Source organism: Buceros rhinoceros, unplaced genomic scaffold (genome assembly GCF_000710305.1).
Source record: "Buceros rhinoceros silvestris isolate BGI_N320 unplaced genomic scaffold, ASM71030v1 scaffold18406, whole genome shotgun sequence".
In the NCBI taxonomy this organism is placed as follows: Eukaryota; Metazoa; Chordata; class Aves; order Bucerotiformes; family Bucerotidae; genus Buceros; species Buceros rhinoceros.
Window position 1 is genome coordinate 25,113 of NW_010417210.1, and position 22,481 is coordinate 47,593.

A 22,481-nucleotide genomic window follows, 5' to 3' on the forward strand; every position below is an offset into this window, starting at 1 on the left:
TTAAGAGAGCCAACATAAACAGTGCTTCAGCAGGTTTTTATAGCCGAGTTCACAGTGGGATTTCCAGTAAAGGCCAGCCTGTTAACCACTTTGTGGAACGAACCCTGCTACACACAGCTGACAATACGGGATGCTAACACTAGTTCCCTGTTCTCTTGAAGCCAAAAACGCATCTTCAGAGTTCTTATTTTTGTTAAAAGTAATGACTTATGTTAATTTCCTATGAATATCCTTCCAAATGAATTTGGTAGTTTACACTGGGATGGAATCTGTGACAGTTTGAAAACCACATCAGAGATGGGTGTCTAAAAGCCTGCGTTTCATATTCTACAGCTGCATGCCCTGTCTGTAGTTACTGCTGTTAGAGCTGTGTTGCCATCCCTGGAAAGATGCTCAAAGCTCATCACTACTATAGTGCCCATGCGCTAATTAACACTGAAACCTCATTTTGTCTCTATGGGAAGAATGGAGAATCTTGAAAAGATGCATCAGTTTATAGGAGCTCACATACATTTTGCTGCTTCTGAACAATTAATACAGAGAATTAATTGGTTTTTCTCATTTTCTTTACAAACACAAAGATAAAAACAACTCTAAATCTTGAGTAGGACCTTGCTAGTTACGCACATGATAATCTTTTAAAGAGTGCTGCCATCTGGTCTGGCTTGTCGAAGCTGGTCCTCATTTGTGTTAGAACTTCAACATTCTCCACGACGAGTTTCTAAAAAGAAGCAAGGACTCAGATCAGAAATAGTTATCCTGTTAACGTATGGATATCTGTGTGGTTTAAGAGATTTCGGTCTGGAAGAGAGGCAACTAAACTCACGGCATACAGATGTACCCACTGGGTTCTTCCTGGGGCTGCAATATCAGTATTATCATCAGGCACTACTCTAGAGAAAAGCAATCTCTGAATCAAACAGCAGAGGATTAGATACACCTTGGAACAGGATTTGTATATTCAGTGTTTTACGAAGCTGTACACAAGGAATGAAACTCAGTAAAACCTGACAGTAGCGCCTCATCTCATTCAGCTTCTCAAAAGGTAGCTATACCCTTATCTGCAAAAGCATCGATTCACAAAGTAATCCGTTCTTTTGGCTTGTTATACTGTAAGGATTAGAAATTTAATGTTGGTAAAATGGAAGGGAGTAAGAGTCAGACTGGTCTATCTTGGTGCAGTTTACTTGGAAATTTCCTTCCACTCTAAAATAAAATAAAACCAAAAACATTCATTGAAGTGCCAGCACCTCAGCCTGGAAGAGTTAAACTCAAGTGCAGTATTTTTCACATCGGTTTGACCAAAAGAAAAGAAAATGAGTGTCCGCTTCTAATTTGCAACAGCTCTCATACATGCAACTTGTGGCATTAGGGCTAATTTTACAACTCTCCTGAAATCATTCTCCAAATATGTATCAGATTTAAATTTAAACTCGCTACAGGGCTTTGCAAACGTGAGCAAACCCTTCAAGCCTGTGCGGTGGGTTTTTTAGGTGAGGCGCAGCGTGCACGGAACTGGCTCCACCCTTTACACCTGAGGTTCATCTGCCAGGGCCTGGTGAGCTTGGACGGTGACAGCAAAGTCCTTGGGTCGTAGGTTTGGTTAGAGTGTCCTTCTCTGAGATGGAGCCTTACAGGGCTAAACGAGCTCCATCTGCCCGGGTTTGGAGTCAGAGTTGTCCTTCTCCTACGATGGTGCCTGAAGGCTAGTGAGCCCATCCTGCCCATGGACACACTGTGTCTGACCCTTCAGCTGAGACCTGTCTGGCCTGGGAGACCCCACCGGAGGCTCGACTGTACCACCCAAGGAGACCTTCCGCTGTGCTCTTTGCAACTGGACTTGCCTATCCCGCATTGGCCTTTTCAGCCATCAGCGCGCTGGCAGTAAGCGTGGGGAAAGCCCTTCCCAAATCTTCGTCCGTGAAGCCAAGCCATGACTGACGAAATTTAAATTACAGAGATTGCGTAAACACATCTAAAAAAAATGTCAGATACAAAAAGGTTCTCTCTCTAGCTGAGGAACTTACATTCTGCCAGGCAGTATTTTTAAACCCACTTCAAGCAAGAAATTGGTATATTATTCTTACAAAAAATATTTTTGCCGAATGCGAATGCTTGAATACGAAGTACCCTATTTCAGAAAGGGAAAATGATTCCCACTCTTCAGGTCGAAGACAACCAGTGGCTAAAAATATTAAGATTCCTTGTGTGCTTCTGAGCATTAAATAAAGTGTTTCTTTTAAAGACGACTTCATTTAGTGCTTCATATACTAAACAGTACCAAGGTAGAAAAGAAGTGACAGATGGAGGAAGAAAAGAAGAGATTCTGGATTGGGGTGGTCTTCCAAAGTCACTATTAATAGCTTTATTTTTCAAGTGGACGCATTCCAATCCATCTTAATTACCAGGCAGCACAAAAGCAGCAATGGGGAGAGAGCAGGAAAACTGCTATTCAAATGCGTAGGCTACTGTAAGCATGCCATGTAATTTACCTATAAAAATCTGAGAGACATATCTGCAGGAACCTACTGCTAAGGATTGGACTTCTGATAGTTCCGTTAACTGCTTTAATAGTTAACTGCTTCAACCCACACTGAAAACTGGGCTAAACAAGGGGCAAGCAGGGAAATTAAATCTCAGTAAATATTCCTGTGACCAGAGGAGGAGAAAAAACCAACTCAACTCGGACTACAATACTGCTATGAAAGAAATGGTGGTGCGCGTTTACCTCCACCTCCTAGACAAGTAGCTAACCCAGCAGCTCGGACCTCTGAGACTCAACCACATCGTGTCACAGTCGTGCTATTTCTGTCAGCTCAATCCTATCCATAATCCACCAGTCCTCTCACTTTCATTCTTTAGTGAGAAGCCAGGAAAGAAGTAAGCTATAAAGGATGTAGCAAACTAACCAGCTCCAAGAATGTGAGCACATGTGCACGAACACAAGATGTACTTCTACGCCGAAAGCCAAAGCAGGACTGGTTTGCACCGACACCGAGCTGGGCAATTTTAAACCAGCTGATGTATCAGAACTTGGCAGGTGTGTGACATTTTAATTTAAATCCCTCCAAGCTCTCCAGAATGCAAGACTGAAGGCAACAGCCCACGCACATTGTTACTGAGTCAAGTTTTCAACTTTACAAAAAATAACCAGCATGTTAGTTGGAGATTTAAAAGGAACAGGCTGGAAGACAGTTCACATTGTTTATTAAAATAAGGCAAACCTCCCCTCCTCACCCCACACTTAAACTTCAGATATAAAACCAACACCTGGTCCCACTGCGGGAAGCAAAGCAAGCTTGTTGAACCCTACTCTTGATAAATTCCCCATTCTATCCTCTCCTTTCCTTCCCCCAAATCCAGATGTTCCTCACTTCTCCCTTGCTAAGCCAACTGCATCTCAGCCAGAGAGCTGAACATTTTATTACTTCACTTTTTTCCTCCAAATACGTGGTCATGTGCATGTGGATCTACATTATGTTCTGCTCATCCTTAGCAGGATCAAAACACAAAAACCCAGAAAATTTAAAACTGCTTTTAAAAAATACAGAGAGCTACAATATCAGTGGTGCTGATTTTGAGGAAGCATGACACCTCCACAGCAAGCGGACGAATACAGCATCAACCAACAAACATCTGCCCCACAGCTTTATGTTTTACTTGAAATGTGACAGATGTCACTTTGTGTACAGCCAGGAGTTACGAAATTCAACCTTAAAATTACGGCGTTCCCACCTGGAAAGTCTCATCCTAAAACACAAAAACTGGAACGGGCATATGGACTCGATTACCCGGTCACTCAGGTCAGGGCTGCTGCACACTCTTGGGAAGCATGAGCAGCCCCTCTCCTTAAGCTGGGATATCAAATACAAGGTTTCAAATCTTGTAGGACATTATACATCCCAGCAGCGCCGAAATTCCCAACGTTTACCGAGAGAACAAGATCCGTGAAACTAACATGGGAAATACAAGGTTTCAAATCTTGTAGGACATTATACATCCCAGCAGTTCAGCAGCGCTGAAATTCCCAACGTTTACCAAGAGAACGAGATCCGTGAAACTAACATGGGACACGTTAAACCCACACACTTTTAAAGATGTGGTTTGCTAGTAATAATAAACTGTTCCTGAAGGAAACGCCGAAATTCCCAACGTTTACCGAGAGAACAAGATCCGTGAAACTAACATGGGACACGATAAACCCACACACTTTTAAAGATGTGGTATGCTAGTAATAATAAACTGTTCCTGAAGGAAATCAAAGTTCCCTAGATCTCTTACGCATCCACCCGCATTCTTGTAAACACAGCATGCATGAACAGCTACAAAAACCTCCTTACTGTAAATAGTGGTTAAATCAACGGGAAGTGATGAGCCGTAATAACGACTTGAAATTGAATTTGGAACTGACACTAAGAGAAAGTTGTGTGAAAAGCAAATATATGCCAATGAGTGACATATTAACAGTATGACTATCCTGGGAAAATAGTACATCTTATTAAATTTATTAAAATAACCCCTTCTGGAAAGAGTTAATTACACAGGCACCAAGTGCTCCCCCTGTCTTTGTTCGTTGTTTTAAATATACGTGCAACTTGACATGCCTGTATTTCCCATTTTTCATGGCACCCACTTCTATCATTTGTTTGTGCTGCCATAGGTAGAAGGTTTGTTCATCAGAATGCAGACAATTATAATAAATGGATTCTGTTCAGCCAGAAGGAAAGATGTGTCTAAAATCAGGAAAACTAACAAAGACCTGAGGTCTCCTGTCCACTAAACTGAACAACAGATGCTAACACACATGGTAAAAAGGAGGTAACTCCTTATCACTAAGATACTTCTGAGATTTCCATGCTAAGGTCTGAGAGTCAGACTCAGCTAAGCCCTTTCCAAGCACCTGGAGATCTTAAAAAACATTTCTCCTGCCCTTGATAAAGAGAGATGCGGACCCCAAACTTTGCGTATCTAACACAGAACCCAGCAGAGCCTACATAAAGACCTGCCCGTTCAGCTGCTGAGGAATGTGGGATACACACGTACTACACGTGCAAATGGACTGTAAGAGTCAAATTAGCAGCTTTATCAGTTTGTCTGATGCCAATGGTGTGCAGAAGCACCGCTATGAGGTATCCTAAAGGTAGCCTGAACAGAAAGCTACCCGTCTTCCCACCCGGCAGTTTCCCAACGTTACCTTAAGCTCAGCAACCTGTGAAGAAATGTGCCACATCAGACTTTCACTTAGGAACTTCATGCCATATGGTCCCAGAAGTTCAGAAAGGGCCCTCATTTCTGAGAAAGAAAACAAACTGTTCTAATTAGACATTCCTTCATCAGTTACTTCACGCCCCATCACATACCTAGCAATGTTGTTTTCATTGCAAAAATATTTTACCACAAAGCAGAATTTTAGATCCAAGAACTTGTATCATAATAGAACTGGAGCAGCAGTCACCAACACATCATACACCTCTCCGTAGCTTCAACGCAACAGCCCTACTTGGACCAAAGCCAGGAAAAACGAGCTTTCTCAAAACACACAGGCAGCACAAATAACTTCACACTATCGCTGTAGGTTAACAAATGCTGTCTAAAACAGAGCCCTCAAAGAGTTGCTGTTACTCCAGTGCCTCGAGCATATGACAACTACCCCCCACAAACATGCAGTGGAAACGTCAAAGGTTACCTGATATATCAGAGTATTCCTCGGCATTGAAAGTCAATTCATTTTCTGTAGGCAAATTCACAAATGCCTTCATGGCTGGAAAATAGGCTATGTGACCATTACTGACTTGCCGTAGCAAAGTTTCCAAATACCTTATCAGAAAGGGAGAAAAGTTTAGATGAAAAGACACGTGTTCATAGACCCTCCACACAGGTGAAGTACACTTGTGTGACAAGGACAGCAAAGCCTACAGACTCAAGTTTTACTTTCATAGTTCAGCTGATACCTCTATTACTCTACACCTCCCCCCTATAAAAAGTGAATTTCGCAACAGACAAACCTCAAAGTCCTTTTAACAGGGGTTGGGAGAAGCAAACTGTGAAGTCGGAAACTTAAGAAAATTTGCAAAAAATGAATTTCACAACAGAAAAACCTCAAAGACCTTTTAACGGGGGTTGGGAGAAGTAAACTGTGAAGTCGGAAACTTAAGAAAATTTGAAACAACTTCACTTCTCCAATTCCAGATTTTTCTTTAAAGAAAAATAAAAAACCTCGTAACAAGCGTTCATATAACAACTTACCAATTTGTGTACAGACTGGTAATGGTTGGCTCACCATGACTGTCTAAATGCTGGGTTTGCTGAAGCAGAACATTGTTAAATACTCGTGTAATGTCGATCTGTACATAATTTTCTATTGACTGCAGGACTGTCATGTAGGCTCTTACGCTGGTTAAGAGCTCTGAAGGCTTTGCGATCTCCTGTGTTGCTTGATTATACATAGTCATTCCAACAATTGACCTTTTCGAAACAAAAAATTGGAAACACAGATTTATTAGTAAAATTAAACAAAGATGGAGCTATAAAAATTATTGTATATTCAAAGCTTTTATCTGAACACTTCTCCAATCTGCAAGTATAACACTGTAATCAAAGCACATACTACACCAGCACTTTTAAAAATAGTTCTAGATGCCAACAACAACTGGATTTGTGGTTCCAGCACAAACTTCACAAGACTAAGAGTACTTGCCAAACATTTTTAAAATGCAGCTTCCCGCCCCCCCATATATAAGGGCAATCTGCAATGTAGAAGACTTCAATTACAACTACTTCGGTAAATAAATGAATGTTAAAGTCTTTTAAAATGCAAAACTCCTGGGAAATGCAAGAGCAATGATGTATTGAAGTGTTCAAAGCATTCTAACTAAGGCAAAACTTCTTTGACCAAAGTCACTGTCCTAGTCTTAGATTAAAACATCTGTAAAAATAAAGCCATACAGCTATAATTAAGTATGAAACGAAAACATTGAAAGCAAAACTTCCTGCCTGTGTTGCTTTGCATAAAGGCACGCCTGTTTCTCTGTGATATTCACTATGCCTACTGTATGAGCGCGTAAATTGTAAGACACAGACCACACCATTTAATCTCTTCTGTCTCTCTAATCTCAGCTCACACAGCACTAAAAAAAAAAATCTCAGTTATCTTGACAGATCTCGTTTCTCTTGCAATACAGATAGTTTTCCTAGAGCACACTTTTAAAAAAAATACATTTTAATTGTTTTAAATCACTTTTCAAGGAAGCTTTCAGAAGCTCTGCTTTGAACAGCTAACACCTCTCAGCAATTATCATGTAAGTAAAAGGAAAAATTTTTGTAGCATTTGGTAGGTAAAGCTCCGGTTATATTTCTATAGGCAATTTAAAAACTTGAGTGTGTTAAACAAATAGGAATCTTAATAAAAAAACCAGATCACCACTTAGTTGACATAGTGGTTTCTATCTATAATCAAAAAGTCAAGAAATTGCAGGACATATTTTGTTCTGTTCAAAATCTCACTATAATGAACACAGGCTTCTGATAATAGATGTCCCCACACATCAGGACAGCTTTCAAGCTACATCAGAACAGCACAAAGGACATTCTGTAATAGGCTCAGGCTTTCAGAGCTAAGCTTTTGAGTGGTCTGTACTTTTCAGAGGTAGAAGAGTAGTAACAACAAAAAAAAAAATCAGTAGACTACTACCTTCATCAGAGGTGAAGGAATAAGCTACTCTGGAGAACATCAGCTTACTTAAGTAACATTGTTGTTGCTTGGAAATTTGTAAATAAGTCTATTTTCACAAGTTTATTTCTGAGGCAACCTCTCTTTTGTTTTAAAACCAATTCAAAATTGGTATTATTGCAAGATTAAGTGGCATAATGAAAAGCTTTAGTCCAATGATATGTGAAACAGCAGGTTAAAACAGTCAACAAAAAACCTCGAGACTGAACACCGACACTTTATTTAAAAGTAAACTCCAAGCCTCTGGAAGAACCACCACCTAAATATCTGAAAAACAACTATAAATTGAACATTCATTCCGTTTGGTCACAAGTCTCATTTCTTTCATGAGGCAGTACCAAGAAAAGTCTCTGAAATTTGTCTGCCTGTGGCTTCAGCTGCAACCCCCAAGCCAACCCCTCTCCCCAAAATAAAAAAAAAACCCAAACAAAAACCCCCAAAACCAGCGTAAGTGACCAACACCGGTGTAAGTTCATCAGCCTGAAGATAACTTCATGACTTTCTAAAGCCAGCTGTAATCTTCACTTTTATGACTCCTTGTCTTGCCTGAAAGATGGAGTGCTCTAGTGACCCACTAGTATGTCTTTATGATTAAAACTCATTTACTCTTTATACCCTGCTTGAAACGAACTACTAATCCTTGGCGTAAAATAGAACCAGGATAGCTAGTGGGTTTAATATGAAGTCGTCTCCAGAAGCTGCCATTTGTCTCTTGCTGTAAACAGTGAGGGAAGATAAAGTTACGACAACACAATAACATCAAGTGGTAACACTTTTAAGGAGAAAAAAAGGTAATTAAAATATCTTCTTATATGGCTTTGTCAGGTCTTCAGTTCTGATTTTTAGATTTCCTTTCAGCAAGCAAGCCAGTAAACTCAAACACTCGAAACAATCCAGCATTGTGCCAGAGAATGGTGGGAAGATAGTCTTTATAAATGTCTAAAAACAGGAGACACCAACTCCTAACAGGATAGGCAGGACCAGGAACACAGGCTCAGGCTGTTAAATAGGTACATGCATTTCAATACACTTTCCTTTAAAATAGGAACTGACAATTGCATGCGTCTGCACACATGACTTAATTCTCATTTTCTTAGGAGTTTTGCAATCCACCTTTAAAAACTGGTTTTCAGGAGGAAATATATAATACTTTCAACATCAAATCAGCAAAGACTTATCCTGTATATGAATGCCAACTGTACAGTATTTCTTACTTGGTAAAGCGGATCTCCAGGTGAGACGTTAAATATTCTCTTGGGGTAAATGTGTGTTCCCAAACTACCATGTTGGGGACGTAATTGATTGAGAAGCAGAGCTCAGAAAGTGCGGTGTGCAGTTTGTCCAGGCTTTAAGAACAGGCAACAAGAAATTAAGAGAAATATTTAATGGAAGCATGTATGACCATGGAAAGCACACATTGGACAGAAGACATCTCAAGAGCAAGGTACAGCTAACTCCTCCTTTCATTATCTTTTTCTGCTTTGAGACACTCTTCTAGCTTATTTAAAATCAGTATTTTGGGTAAGAACATACCTTACAGAACTGCATACTGATCTGCATCACACAGTGATTAGAGAGATACACATTCATATATATATATATAAAAAATACATCTATTTTTCCTCAAAAAGACCAGCCTGTTAAGATGGTTTCTTCCTACCTAAACTAAGCAATACATGTGATGTACAGAATTCAGTCTCCATACAAGCTAGAGAAGCATCATATGCTCACACACTACAGAGCTGTCATATTTACAGTCCATCCAGTTTAGTCAAATAAATGCAGCAAGAAGCATTCAATACGTAGAATACATGTTTTGACTTGGGATTCAAGGGGAAAGGAACAGAGGAGGCAGCTTACTTTGTCACAACCAATCTGTTTTTCCTCATGCTTTCTACTCCTGGCTTCTCCCTTTCAGGTTCTCCTTTCTTTCCAGTCTGTTTTTTCGACTTTTTGTTCACTGCTTGACTGATGGTTTTGGCAGAATGCTTTGGCAGCAACTAGTAAACAAAAAGAAAGAACCCCTCCAAATCAAAATGCACCTTTTCCGCAGCCATGAGATACAAGTTAAGCTTATGGTCCAGGTGTAGACTTTGTCACACAAGTCGCACATTCTTCTTCTCACTACCAACCACACAATTCTGATACTAAAAAGTCTTCCTCAAACTTCCATTTTATAACCACAAAACTACACCAAAGCAGAGGAAAAAAGCGAACAGGAAAGAGAACCACAAAAATGCAGGAAGTTGAACAGAGAAAAATCTCAAAGGAAAATTAAAAGACCTAACCACACTCACCTGATCGCTCAGTGTACACTGTTCTGTACAAATGTCTGTGATAAGGTTTCGAGCTTGCTTAGCCATTTCATCCAAGAACATGTTACACAAGGAAAGACTACGATCTCCAATATGGTGTCGCTGTTAAAGAAGAAAAGAAAGGAAGGCTGATTCTCAGTTTCCCGCTAGCCCTATGATATTCACACAAGGCGCTGCACTGCCAGTAGCAGTTCACTAAATCGTATCGCTGGGTATGAGAAACAATAAATTAGTTACTCAGTTTCCAAGTCACTGACACGGCATAATATCATTAAAAATATTTTGCTTACTGTATTTTGCAAACCATTCTCTGTAAAAGGAGGCAAACCAGGTTTTCAGAAGTAGGTTTGCATGTTTAATTTCGATCTGAATCTGCATTAACATGCGCAATAGTCAAGGTTTCTGGGAATCTCTTCTTCGTTAATTTGTACCAGCAGTAATCTAGGAGAAGGAGAGCAGGCAACTCCAGCTACAGAGAAAGCACGGCATCCTGCATACCACTGAAAAAGTCAGCGATGAAGCCCCGCTGCATTAATTTCTGGATTCGGATCCTTTGTCACTGGATCTGCACAAGCATAGCCTCTGTCTCGCTGAATCCTCCTTTCACCACTAACGTTTCCTTTCTAACAGCCACACTACTGCACGTTGTACACAGTACAGAGAAGACTATTTTTCCAGAACGATAACAGTTACCAACTCGTACAGTTCAGACGCTGAATTCAGAGTTCTGCTGGCTGTGGCAGAACGTGCTTGCTGCAGCTGAATTCACAGCAGACTTTGCCTCCTGATTCCTTACTGTTACTATAACTGTTCTGAAAGACATCTCTTGTCCTGAAGGGAAGCTTTCCTGGAAACTGTTTAGCAGTTGTCTGGTACAGACAGAGCTTGCAGCTCTTTAAAGCAAAGTATACAGGGAAAATAATGCTACAGACAGATACCAAGATGAAGCTTAGCAGCAGAGGATTTAATGTTTAAGAGAAAGTGACATTGTGCATATTGCAATAAATTTCACTCATCCAATCGTTTCAGATGAGCACTGCTAAGAATGAAAACACACTGCCATGAGCACTACACAAAACTGGCCAAGTTAACCCCTGGAGCAGTTCTACAGGAAACGTACTGAAGGATCTATTCCATTGCAAGAGACATAGAAAGAATCAACCTACTTCCTTTAACAAAGGTTCTATTTCTTTAAGCAACACCCTGAACTGTCTCATGTCTAATTCCATCCAAAGAGGGCTTGTATCCCAGTTCTTACCAAAACAAATGCTGGGATTACTCTGTATCTCACTGAAGAATGGTTTTTTAAATCTTACTGAAGAAACAGCATTTATAACAAGCCATACTGAACTCCCAACTGCCTACTTCCTTTTTCTAACTCTGACTTCAACTACTTGAAAGAAAAACTGTTGCTTCTAAGTTTCAACAGGCATATGGGATTTATTAGCATCTCAATCTGAATGACCCCAGAAGAATCATCTAACCTTTGTTCCTTAGTTCAATCTGTCTTTAAAGCAATACTAATAATGCTTACTCCCTTCAGAAAGGGATCTCGAGATGTATGGGTGAAGAATCACATAAGAAGGTATCTACCTGCTTTGCTTCCCTTTTTTACCGTCTCCTCCCTCAAATCTTACAGTCCCCTAACAAACACCTTCTTGCGGGGTTCAGCTCTAGTCTTCTCTATGTTAAATGACAGATTAAAATAACAGACAAAATATTTAAACTTTACCTCTTCTGGGCACAGTTCATGGGTACAGCTCATAAAATGAGTACAAAGCAGTGGGAATGCAATTGAGTATCTTGACTGAGAGGGAAGCTCCAAACACTGCTGAAACATCTTCTCAAAAGCACGACTATAAAAACTGATCAGAAAGAGACAGTTAAAAGGAATACACACACCATTTTGCTGCAAATAAAAGTTTACTTCACACAAATCAAAAATGCTATTAGCGTCGGATCTGTAGGTATAACTTCTATCAAAAACTGCATCATGCTTTCAAAAGTTTGGTTTTGCATTCACTACTTAAACATTTTATTTGCATCTATTATCATCATCATCCTATTTTTATTGTGATGTTTGTCACACAGGCACTGCAATAACCCGCACCTTTTGCAAAAAACATATTCAGGAAGAATCTGCAAATGACTCCAGATCAGTTATATGGCTGCCTGAAGAATCTCTGACAGACCTTCAGAAGTACCTCCATCAAACTAATTCTGATGGAAACTAGAAATCCTAATTGATTCTCCCTTTGACTCACTGGCCCATCCTAAATCATTTGCTATTAAAAATTACATTTGAAAGGACAAACCAAGCAATAAATGATTTTAAAAGCTTCTATAGTCAAGTCAATAACATACCAAAATATAGAAAGATCTGAGGTTTCAACCAACATCTCCACCAAAGAATCTACCATTTTTGTGTGGAAAATGATGGTGTTCATCATTTTTCCTAGTTCCCTATGGTCTGCAAGACCAAGCGAAGCTTTAGAAACACTGGTGTAGGCCTGGAAAGACACAAGAAAAATTGTGTTATATCTACCACTACTTTTTGCAAATTCCATTGCTATTGCACAATACAAATGTTAAATAGTGACTACGCTCTTCACTGGTCACCTCAGTACTTCAAGGCCATGGGAAGACTACATCTTTTCACTAGAGCTTAAGGAAAGCAAACTGCCTTTCAGTGAAGTCTCCAAACGCCGCTTAATTGTGACACCAGTTCTCAGATACAGTGCAGAACCAACGTACTGACAGAACACAAATTCACACTTGCGAGCCCCCACTTTAACAATGAGGTTTTGGAAAGCAAGGAAAAGAATGTGTATTTTGAAAATCTAAAAGTAACACGCCTACATAATCTTAACAATTGCTCAGACTGTAAATCAGTGCTCCCCCTCTATTAAGAGAGCTGAAGATACCGTTAGTGCACTGCACAGGAGCCATCTCACCCAACGGTATTTTCTCACTGAGCAGTCTCTACCTTCCCTCGGCTGCTGGGCAGTGAATCACACCCTGCTCAGTGCACAGCTGCAAGCACACTGCTCGTCCTCAACACATTCTATTTCCAAACTGTTATAAACACCCCAAAGAATTATTTGCAAGAAGTGTGCAATCACATGAACAAAGTTCCATCAAAATGTAGCAAGTTATCGCCTTCGGTATTTTTTTATTTGGGAAGAGTAGGTTGTTGTTAGATAGCCTGTCATGAACTTGCGGTCAGAGTCATCTACAAAAGCGGCAATACATTAAACATTTTTGAGTTAGTAAAGTGTCTCTCACATTTATGAAGTCTTACCTGCAATCTAAACCAATCTAATCTCATTCCTCTGAAGTCAAATACCTCTCCATCTTCAACTGCATCAGGGAAAAATACAGAACACAAAGCCTTTAGGAAATAGCTACAAATTCAGATAGACTGTATCAGACCTAATAAAAAAAACCCCAAATACTCAAGAATTACTTTGATAGTGAACCTCAAGCTTCTGCCTAAGAATCTCAATCCAGCACAGCCACACTAATAGAAGTTAAAACATCTAGATGAAAACAAGTGTAACATGCTTTCCAAATTAAAAGGTAGGATTACTGCCCAACAGCGTCCTTCAAAAGCTCCTTGTAGAGCTGCCCTAGAAAACAGACACACAACAAGCAGCAGATATCTAATGAAAGAGAGACAAGGGAACAAACTCAGTTTACACAAGTTATCTGCTCTACTGATCGCATGAAACACAAAGCACTGAAGCCTTCCAGGGGAATCTGCCATTCTGTCACCGTTTCCCCAAGTTCGGTTAAACTTACCTTGTTTCACGCTTAGTGAAGTCATTGTGTTTACAAAAGAGGACATGATGATTGATTCATCCTCTGGGCACACTGAAAGATTCTAAAAGAAATGTTGCTGCTATTACTATTTCAAACTTGGTTGATGAAACCATGTCCATACCCATGCCCAGTAAGTAGTTCCAGCAACTGGTAAGATCATTTTTCTATTAAGTGATACAATACAGAAGTTTCTCATAATTTCAGCCAGGACTGACATTTTAACCTAAAGGCCGAAAGAATTCAAATTATCACTCAAATCATTTGTCTAGTCTTGCGTTTGACAGTTCTAACTCATAACAGCTAAAATTCAAGCCAAATTTTTTCTCATTTCAGTTTGATTCTAAGGATTATCCTACCTAAATACAGAACAGTTCTGACACTTGTACAGCATTTATAAATTGTTCACTAAATCTAGGAAATATTTTCCCCACGAACTGACAAAACTGTCAAAAAAATTTAATTCTGTCACTCTAAAAGAAAAAAAATCTGTTAACTTGTAAGTATATAGAGTTATAAGCAAAAAAGCTCCAAATACAGTTATGGGGATTGAAATTAAGTCCAAGGATTCAGTAACATTTAATAATGGAAACAGTCACACAAACCGCTGTGTAAACTGTTTAAATAGCTGGTTTAACTGAACAGCAGAGAACACTAGTTCCACCTTCTGGTACTCGATGCAATGCTGCTTATGGGAAATTAATTTCTGAACACAACAAAAAAGCTCACAGTACAAACTCGTCAAGTTTGAGTCACAAAATTTTGCTCCATCTAGTGGTCACCAGGCAACCAAACCAAAACAGTTCAGAAAACCGGTCTCAGACTAAGTAAGAAAGAGTTTCTACAATGCTCCTTCAGCGGCAGTGCCTGTTTCATTGTCTCTAAACATCACATTCTTAACAGCAGCTATAAGCACAACGCTAAATCCTAGAATTAAACCCTAACTTCATTTGCTTTATTCCATTATGTTCACCAAAATCCACCAGGAAGCATTTCATGAAGTCATTTTGGACAAAAATTCCTTCAGTTTGAAGTCTGCATTTCAGAACCCAATCCCAGCCATCTCACTGTACCTGCACAAGCTCATTCAAGACCACCGCATCGAAGCCGGAGAGATACTGTACGTAGTATCGCTGCATCACTGGTCCGTATTTCCGCACGTGTGCCCTGAGCTCCTCCATGTAGAATATCAGCTCGGCTATGTGTCTAGGCAAGACGACAAAGGAAACCGCTTACAAATGTGAAACACCCAAAGTAATAAAACTTGTTGCTATCAGTGGAATGCTTCTCAAGCACATTTCCTCCTCTACCTTGTTTTTAAAACTATTATGAATACGTGACTTCCGTATGAAGCTGTTGTAAAATCAGTTTACATGATAGTAATGTTCTCTGCAAGGTAAAATCCACTCAACGGGAGATACCTCAGCAGGATACCATCGTGGTAATCCTCAAAGGTTTGTATAACTAGTCTTTTTTTTTTTAAATAAGAAACCCTTCTATAATGCTCAATTTGAAAAAATGTTTTTCTCCAAGTTGTTAAATCTGAATTACACGGTTGTTATAACTGTTTTTCCTGTATTTTTTTATCACCATGGGGACTGTTAAATACTTGCACAGGTTGTTTCAAAGAGGCTCTGGGACCTCCAACCCTCCCTAGCACCTAATTCAGTGAAGACGACGCAAGGATTTCCTACTCCGGCTCTAGAAATGACCTTGTGATTCTTACCTGTTTAAACTCTTGCAGTCAACACCCAGACTTTCAGTGCACTGTTGCTACAATACGGGAGACGTTCTACAAACCAACAAATCAAGTTTTCAAACAATTTCCTTCCCCCATCATTGATTTGCTCAATGCTAAATGAAGACGCATGATAAAGCTTGATTTTTGCTTAATCAAAGACAAAACCAATTGCACAAAACATTTATAACAGCCTAATTTTATAAATAAATTTCCTGCAGAAAATGAATTTTCACTGTTGTGCTCCAGTTTCTAATATGAGACTTCTAGTTTGTTTTGGTGAGATGCTGAATATTCCCACATAAAGATTTTCTGGGCAGTCCCAACTTTTTCAAATAGGTATCCTTTTCTGAGATTCCCTTGACTCAAATGCATTTTGCCTGAGAAATTCTCAAATATTTAAGGTATCACACTAAAAATCAACATACTTATCTATGAAATCATCTGCGCTCTTCTTTGGCATGTTATCTGCGTGACGAAGCAGCCAAATAATTTCATCACGAGCAAAGGATAATGCCATAAATACAAAAAGTGCCTGAAAAAGAAAAATTGTTCACAAGCTTACGGATACGCAGAACAGCTGGACTGCTTGCGCACAAAGAGGCAACAAGTAAAACCAAAGAATCTTAAAACCTACCTAAGTTTTCTCTTAAAGTGTGGGATTTTTCCCCCCCAAAACAAACAAAACACATTACCAGTGACAAACAAAAAGTAAGATCACAGAAGTGCAAAGCCTAAGAACCAGAATTACCTTGGGACCCAGCAGGCCTGGCTGATCAGACAGGACAGTAGCTAGTTCCTTGAGTGCAGAACGTAAGAACTTGCGCCTCTCTCTATGCATTGAACCGCTGCATCGAAAGAACGGAGACATCAGCCACGGCGCTAACCACAGAACTTCTGGTTTTTTCAAACCTTTAAGCCCAAGTGCAGGCAGTTCATGTCATACTGTCTTGGAACAGTATTTCAGTATTACTCGGAACTCAGTATTTCAGCGGATGTGGTGCAATTACATTTGGCATCTCTACCACCACCATCATATATTCCTCAAGCATGGTTAAATTTCAAACTCAAGTTCTCTGCCTCTGCTCTGTGATGTGTCTTTGACGCCACTGAAATATTTCTATTTAATTTGCATTCACATTAAGTAATTAGACAAACTAGAGAATACACTAAATGCTTCCGCCCTGATCCTTTGAAAAATAATCTAAAACCTGGGAAGTTAAATCGATAATGGCATTCAGCAAATCCAGATTTAAAAGAACAATCAGTACACCATCTCATTTGGAAATGCACAACTCACTCAGCATTCAACAAATCCTGTTCACACATTCTTCATAATTTTGTTAAGAAAATCCACACTAAAACCTGTCAGGAAAACTTTGTAAAGACACTTACGCATGTGAAACAGCAGCTTCTTTACACTCTCTGATGTCGTTAATGCGCTTGTTGTAGCTGGAAGTAAAAAAGCATCCAATGTGGCAGTTAAGTATCAGTAGCACAATTTCGCGAGTGGGGCTTAACAGGAGCAGCAACGCTGCAGCAAGCAGGATACAGCAAAAAGCTCACGCAAGTCTCATTGCCCTGATCAGAGCTACATGCCAAAGCTGGATACCCAAATTAAAATGCTCTGTACCAAAGAGCTCCTGGTGTTGGCTGGCAGAGGGCTAAATTTGTTTCTGTCAGAGTTTCCGTACTATATATTGCAGAAATAGTGGCACACACATACAATTTTTCAAACTCACTCTACTTTAATGACATCATTTCTCTTTGCTAGGCTAAGATCTGTGGGGAAGATCATTAATTTTAACTTTTTCCATTTTAGAGACTGATTCACCAAACTTTTTTCAGAACGGAGATACAAAAAAGCACCACGGTTATGAAACCAGGCTTCTGGAAGTCAGGCATTCACAAAACGGTCAAGATCAAGTAAGAGGGCTGCTGTAATGACTAAGCAGAACTGACATGAAATAGAAGTAACATTTTCAAAACAGTTTTTCAAGAAATATGTTTTGACAGAAGTTCTGAAAGGAGAAGAAGAGAACCAAAACTCACCCTCGTATGTTTACAAACAAGTCTTCTGCAGCTTTGTGAATATGGAACACCTCATCTCGAAACAGGGCCAAGCAAGAGCTGCTTTGAAGTGCAAGTTTCCAAAGGTTCAAAGCTGTGGCATCACTATTTAGGACTCCATGGCACAAAATAAATCCAACTTCAGAAGTCCAAGTTGATGCATGTCACAAACCAGACGCACAAAGACAGTAAGAGATTATTATGCATTTTCTCTTAAATAGTTCAAATAATTATTTTTCTAATGGGTAACATTGTTTTTTATGTAAAAAACCTCACACTATTCTAGGAGGTATTTTTATAATGTTTTTGTAACATGAATTACTTCATGCTGACACTACTCAGCTGTGTTCATCAGAATTACTGAAGCCCTCACTTTCAGTCGAAACCTGGAAGAAACTGATGACAAACTTCAATCTCGCAGCACGTGCTGAATTCTGACGTCACTGCATGTGAAAGTATGATACACACCAACAGGATTTAATCGAGTTCTCCAGAATCTAATTTGAATGCAACAGCTTTTGTACACTACAGTAAAGCAAGTAGTCTTTCAAATCTTAACTGATTTTAACACAACCATGAGCTGTTTCAGAATATTTTACTCACAAATGATCCATTTTTCCATTGCATCCAGAGAGAGGTATTCACATGGCATCTGTTGAAAAAACAGTAATTTGTAGCCAACTGATTATGTAAAAGACACCACATTTCAGGGGTACTTTTTTAGAAAAAAGGGACAAAGTCAGCCTGAAATGCTGATGAACCATGGAAGACTGCTTCCAACAGGGTTTGAACATCAAATGAGCTTCCACACCCTCCAATACAAGACAGCGAGTCAATTTTGACACTCGTTTAGTTTCAGTAAACATGGTACTTCTCTGATTAAAAGCCACATAAAGGCACTGAAACAGAAAATTAAACACTCCCACATTATTTCACAGTAATCCCTGTTTAACTTTGTCCTGTAACGCAAATTAAAGGCCATACTGTGTCAGACTGCGCAGGATTAAGCATTGTACTGGGGGCACTGATGAGGCTCAGTAGTTGTGCGTTTCTCCACTGGTCAGCTGAGAGATTTCTTCGAGGGTAGACCATCTGGAGTGAAATCAGAGCATCTGAAAGGGACTGAAAAGGAGACCAATGATGAGCCTTGAAGACACCTTCAAGCTAAATCTTGGATAAATACTCAAATTCTGTATCTCGTTTTCTGAACTGTGTATTGACACTGCCACATTCCAGGCACAAGGACACTAATTACTATTTTCTCAGTAGTGCTTTTTTTCTCAGTGTTATTACTATCAATCAAAACACTTTATTGACCTAGTTCAGAAATTAAACTAGACATCAAAATCCATTGCATCGAGTTTATTTCACACATGAAAGACTACTCCAGGCAAATGGAAAGGTGAAGAGAAGCAGGAAGGCTTGACTTCTTTTTAATTAGAATTATAAAATTTTTGTTTCAGAACTAGAGGACATGGGGGGGCGGGAACCAGGGGACAACAAATCTGTCATATAACTGTATAAATTGAAGCTGTTCATTATGTATTCAAGCATCCCAATTATTGTGTCATTCTCTTCTCTGTCACTTCATTTAGCATGTCCTTCCCTCTTTGCTAGCAAGTCCTAATTATTTTGAGCAGATACTGCCTACAGGAGCATCTTCATAGCTTAAAGATTAAGCTTATCTGAGTAAGCGTCTCCTGTGCCTTCTCCCTGCCTTTCGCACCAATACTGGTGCTTGTGTGAGGCCCCAGGGAGCCAGCTCTAAGCATTATGCCAGCAGAGGTCACTCAGGCAAAAAAAAAAAAGTCATCTGCTGAAGCTAATGCAGAGGACTAAACAACTGTCTGGTTTACTGCAAAATCGTGAGATGATCAAAGGACAACTTCAGTGTGCAGTTCCATGAAGTGCAACCTAAGTATGTGTTTCTACAGCACAGTGCCTGAAGGGATCGCTGACCCCAGTTTATAGCCCACAGAATAAGGAGAACAGCAAGAACAGAGACTGAAAAACAGCTTTACAAAACATTTTAAGGGAAAGGATTGGTCCACTATTAAATACAACAGGAAATTTAAAAATAAGACAATACCAAAAAGAGAAGCATCTTTGCTAAAATGTTCACAAGAGAAGATTAATTGCAAATGAGATCCTTAGCTAAGGGAGTCTTTACAGGACAGGACTGGGCAGAGGAAAGTATAGCAAAAACAAAATCACGGATTATTTAGACAAGTGAAACGTATTCAAAACTATTTCACTTTGGAGCACTGAGAGAAGTAGTTGAAAACCCTCTGAAATTGCAGTGATTATCTTAAAAAGTTAAAGGAGTTAAGAAAAATCTCAAGGGAACTAGAGAAGGAAAACACAACCAGTATATGGACTTAAACAGGAAAAAACCCCAAACCTTACAACATTAGGCAATAATTTAGTATTGAACTTAAAATCCTGCCAAAAGTTCCAAAAAAGCTGTTAGGCAACCGATTTGCACACACCTAGAAAATAACACCTTTATAACTAACATCCAATGAGTGCTGATCAAAGAAGTCTAATGTCCTTTGACAGAGCAGCAAGCCTAGCGGACAAACGGGAACTCATAAACGGGACGTACACTGACTTTGGCGAGGCTTCTGTTACATGTCCAAGGTTTTCTCCTGTGAAAATGCAGCCTAGATAAACCAGCACAGAACTGTGGCACCACCAGCTGTGTCAGAAAGCAAGCTTAAAAACGGTTGCGCAGAAAAGGCGAAAGGAACCAGGTTCATTGGAAGGCACCAGAGCAAGGAGCACAATGTCAGCTCTTGAGCCTAGGAGCTATTATCACAGAGGCAGCAGTGATCACCAGAACCCCCAGTTTAAGGACAACCCAAAGGAAAATCCCTCAGGTTATAAACCAGAAAAAACAGATTCATCTAGGATGGTAAAACAAAAAAACCTGGTTTTGTAGAAACATTAGGCATCTCCTTATTTTCAAACTGCAATCCTACACAGAACACAGATGTAGCTATCCTCAGATGATCCACAACTTATTTTTCACCAATTTTGAATCCTTAGCAAATGAAATGGAACCTTACCAATGGGTCTCATCATTCCCATGCTGCTGCTGGTTCTGTTATTTAATATGGTATCAGTCCCTAGGCCCAGACATCCACTAGAGGTAAAATATCCTGTCAACTATATAACGACCTTTGACAAAACAAACTCTCGCATATTTACTTTTTCATCCCTGCTTTGCTCCGTTAAGGTTACTGTGTGCCTGTGAAAGGGAGTTACATACTTTACTGTGAGGTACAAATTCCTCCATCATTTTCTTTAAAGGATTCTCATAATCCACAATCATCTGGCCAAGGCGCGGATATTCTCTGTCACTAAAAGCAACAACAAACAATTCACTCAGGTGTAGCTGTTAGCTGTGGTAGTATTCTTACACACATTTTTAATACAACAGGTTTTTACCTTGCTCCATGTGTCATTTCATGGGCATAGTTATACAATCCAATGATGGCCTTCCTTTCTTCAATTCGAGACAGCAATATCATTAGAGTTGTGTAGGTTATAATCAAATCTAGGTAGTTCTTTGTTAAATCAAAGTTTACAGTCTAGGGATAAAAAACACTAAGTTACCATTCTAAAACTTTTAGAGACAAACAAAACTTTTCCCTTACCTTTCCATGGATTTTCAGCATATTTTAAATACAGTGGACTGTCTCGAACAAAGTTTTTGCTCTGATTGCATACAGACTTTGTATAATCTGAATTTATTCACTCAGATCCCCAGAACTGTTTGCATTTGTAAAAGCAAGCGCACAAATAAATGTTCCCAGGCTTAAGTACCACAGCTTAGCGGAACACTTTTCATGGATGTTACTAATCAGTCAGCAAGTGCCTTGCCTATGATTTCTATTTTAAGAGTCTGTAATGTAAAAAGTTAGCAGATGTCCCACTGGCCAGGCATCGCCGTTCCATAGGATACATACCTGCTCCTCTTTCATCTTAAGACCCTAAGTCAGCCAAATTTAGAATAATGACTACAACTAGCATGGTGACATTATGAACATTAAGCAAGCAAGCCGAAACCAAAAGGAAAAGGTGTCTGAGGTTTTGGGTTTTCCGGTCTTTGGCTGTGGGGTTTTGGGGTTTAGTTGTCTCGGGGGTTTTTTTGCTTCGTTTTTCAATATGACAGTTTCAGCTGCTTTTGTAATTGTTTTAGCCAAGGTCAGAAGCGACCTCCTCACACAGCTTAGGTGGAGACCAGTAAAAATACTCCCTTGTGTTTCAGCCTCACACGGCTTAAACATGCAGGTGACAGTGAACCGTAAGAATTAACCTGCAGATGCAATACAGCAAAAAGTACAGAAAGATCTGTATGTCTGGTAGCAGACAATGCCGTTACTACTGTCCATAAACATCCTGGTTTATTTTAAATGGTCTATCTTCCGATTTCAAGTGATTATAAAACTTAGAGATCTGAAGATTTACAGTGGTTTTATTCCTCTTGCATTTGTAACTAGAGATGTCAGATTTCCTGGGCTAAGATAAACAACTCCTCCTTATTCTCCTCATGGGACACTGATCAGAAACATTTTAAAGTGACATTTGAAAGTTTAAATCCAGAAACTTACAATATCAAAGAAGACTTGGCAAACATCGATAGTGTTCAGCAGCTCACAAACATGGTCCTTGAAAAACAGAGGAATAACTTTAGTTTACGAAGATCTAAATAAATCACTCTACTACACTTCGTGATGGAGATGACGTTTTGGGTTTGTTTTCTGGTTGTTTTGTTTTTTTTTTTTTTTTTTTTTACACGTGGGGC

General features: G+C 39.5%; 1 protein-coding gene across 1 annotated transcript in view; it reads right to left on the minus strand.

Annotated features, from left to right (window-relative positions):
• The window catches only part of NCKAP1 (NCK-associated protein 1), a 46,122-nt gene that overhangs the window by 12,651 nt on the left and 10,990 nt on the right, over nt 1–22,481 (minus strand). Inside the window, exons 4-24 of the mRNA XM_010138126.1 lie at nt 22,288–22,344; nt 21,122–21,264; nt 20,943–21,033; nt 18,656–18,793; nt 18,275–18,323; nt 17,654–17,810; nt 16,997–17,053; nt 16,353–16,449; nt 16,030–16,136; nt 14,937–15,069; nt 13,846–13,927; nt 13,346–13,404; nt 12,409–12,554; nt 11,777–11,909; nt 10,027–10,146; nt 9,590–9,729; nt 8,944–9,075; nt 6,247–6,465; nt 5,687–5,817; nt 5,195–5,292; nt 628–721 (exon numbers count right to left, since the gene is read on the minus strand). Coding sequence (XP_010136428.1) covers nt 628–721; nt 5,195–5,292; nt 5,687–5,817; nt 6,247–6,465; nt 8,944–9,075; nt 9,590–9,729; nt 10,027–10,146; nt 11,777–11,909; nt 12,409–12,554; nt 13,346–13,404; nt 13,846–13,927; nt 14,937–15,069; nt 16,030–16,136; nt 16,353–16,449; nt 16,997–17,053; nt 17,654–17,810; nt 18,275–18,323; nt 18,656–18,793; nt 20,943–21,033; nt 21,122–21,264; nt 22,288–22,344 — 2,383 coding nt within the window. The remainder of the gene's footprint in view (nt 1–627; nt 722–5,194; nt 5,293–5,686; nt 5,818–6,246; nt 6,466–8,943; nt 9,076–9,589; nt 9,730–10,026; nt 10,147–11,776; nt 11,910–12,408; nt 12,555–13,345; nt 13,405–13,845; nt 13,928–14,936; nt 15,070–16,029; nt 16,137–16,352; nt 16,450–16,996; nt 17,054–17,653; nt 17,811–18,274; nt 18,324–18,655; nt 18,794–20,942; nt 21,034–21,121; nt 21,265–22,287; nt 22,345–22,481) is intronic.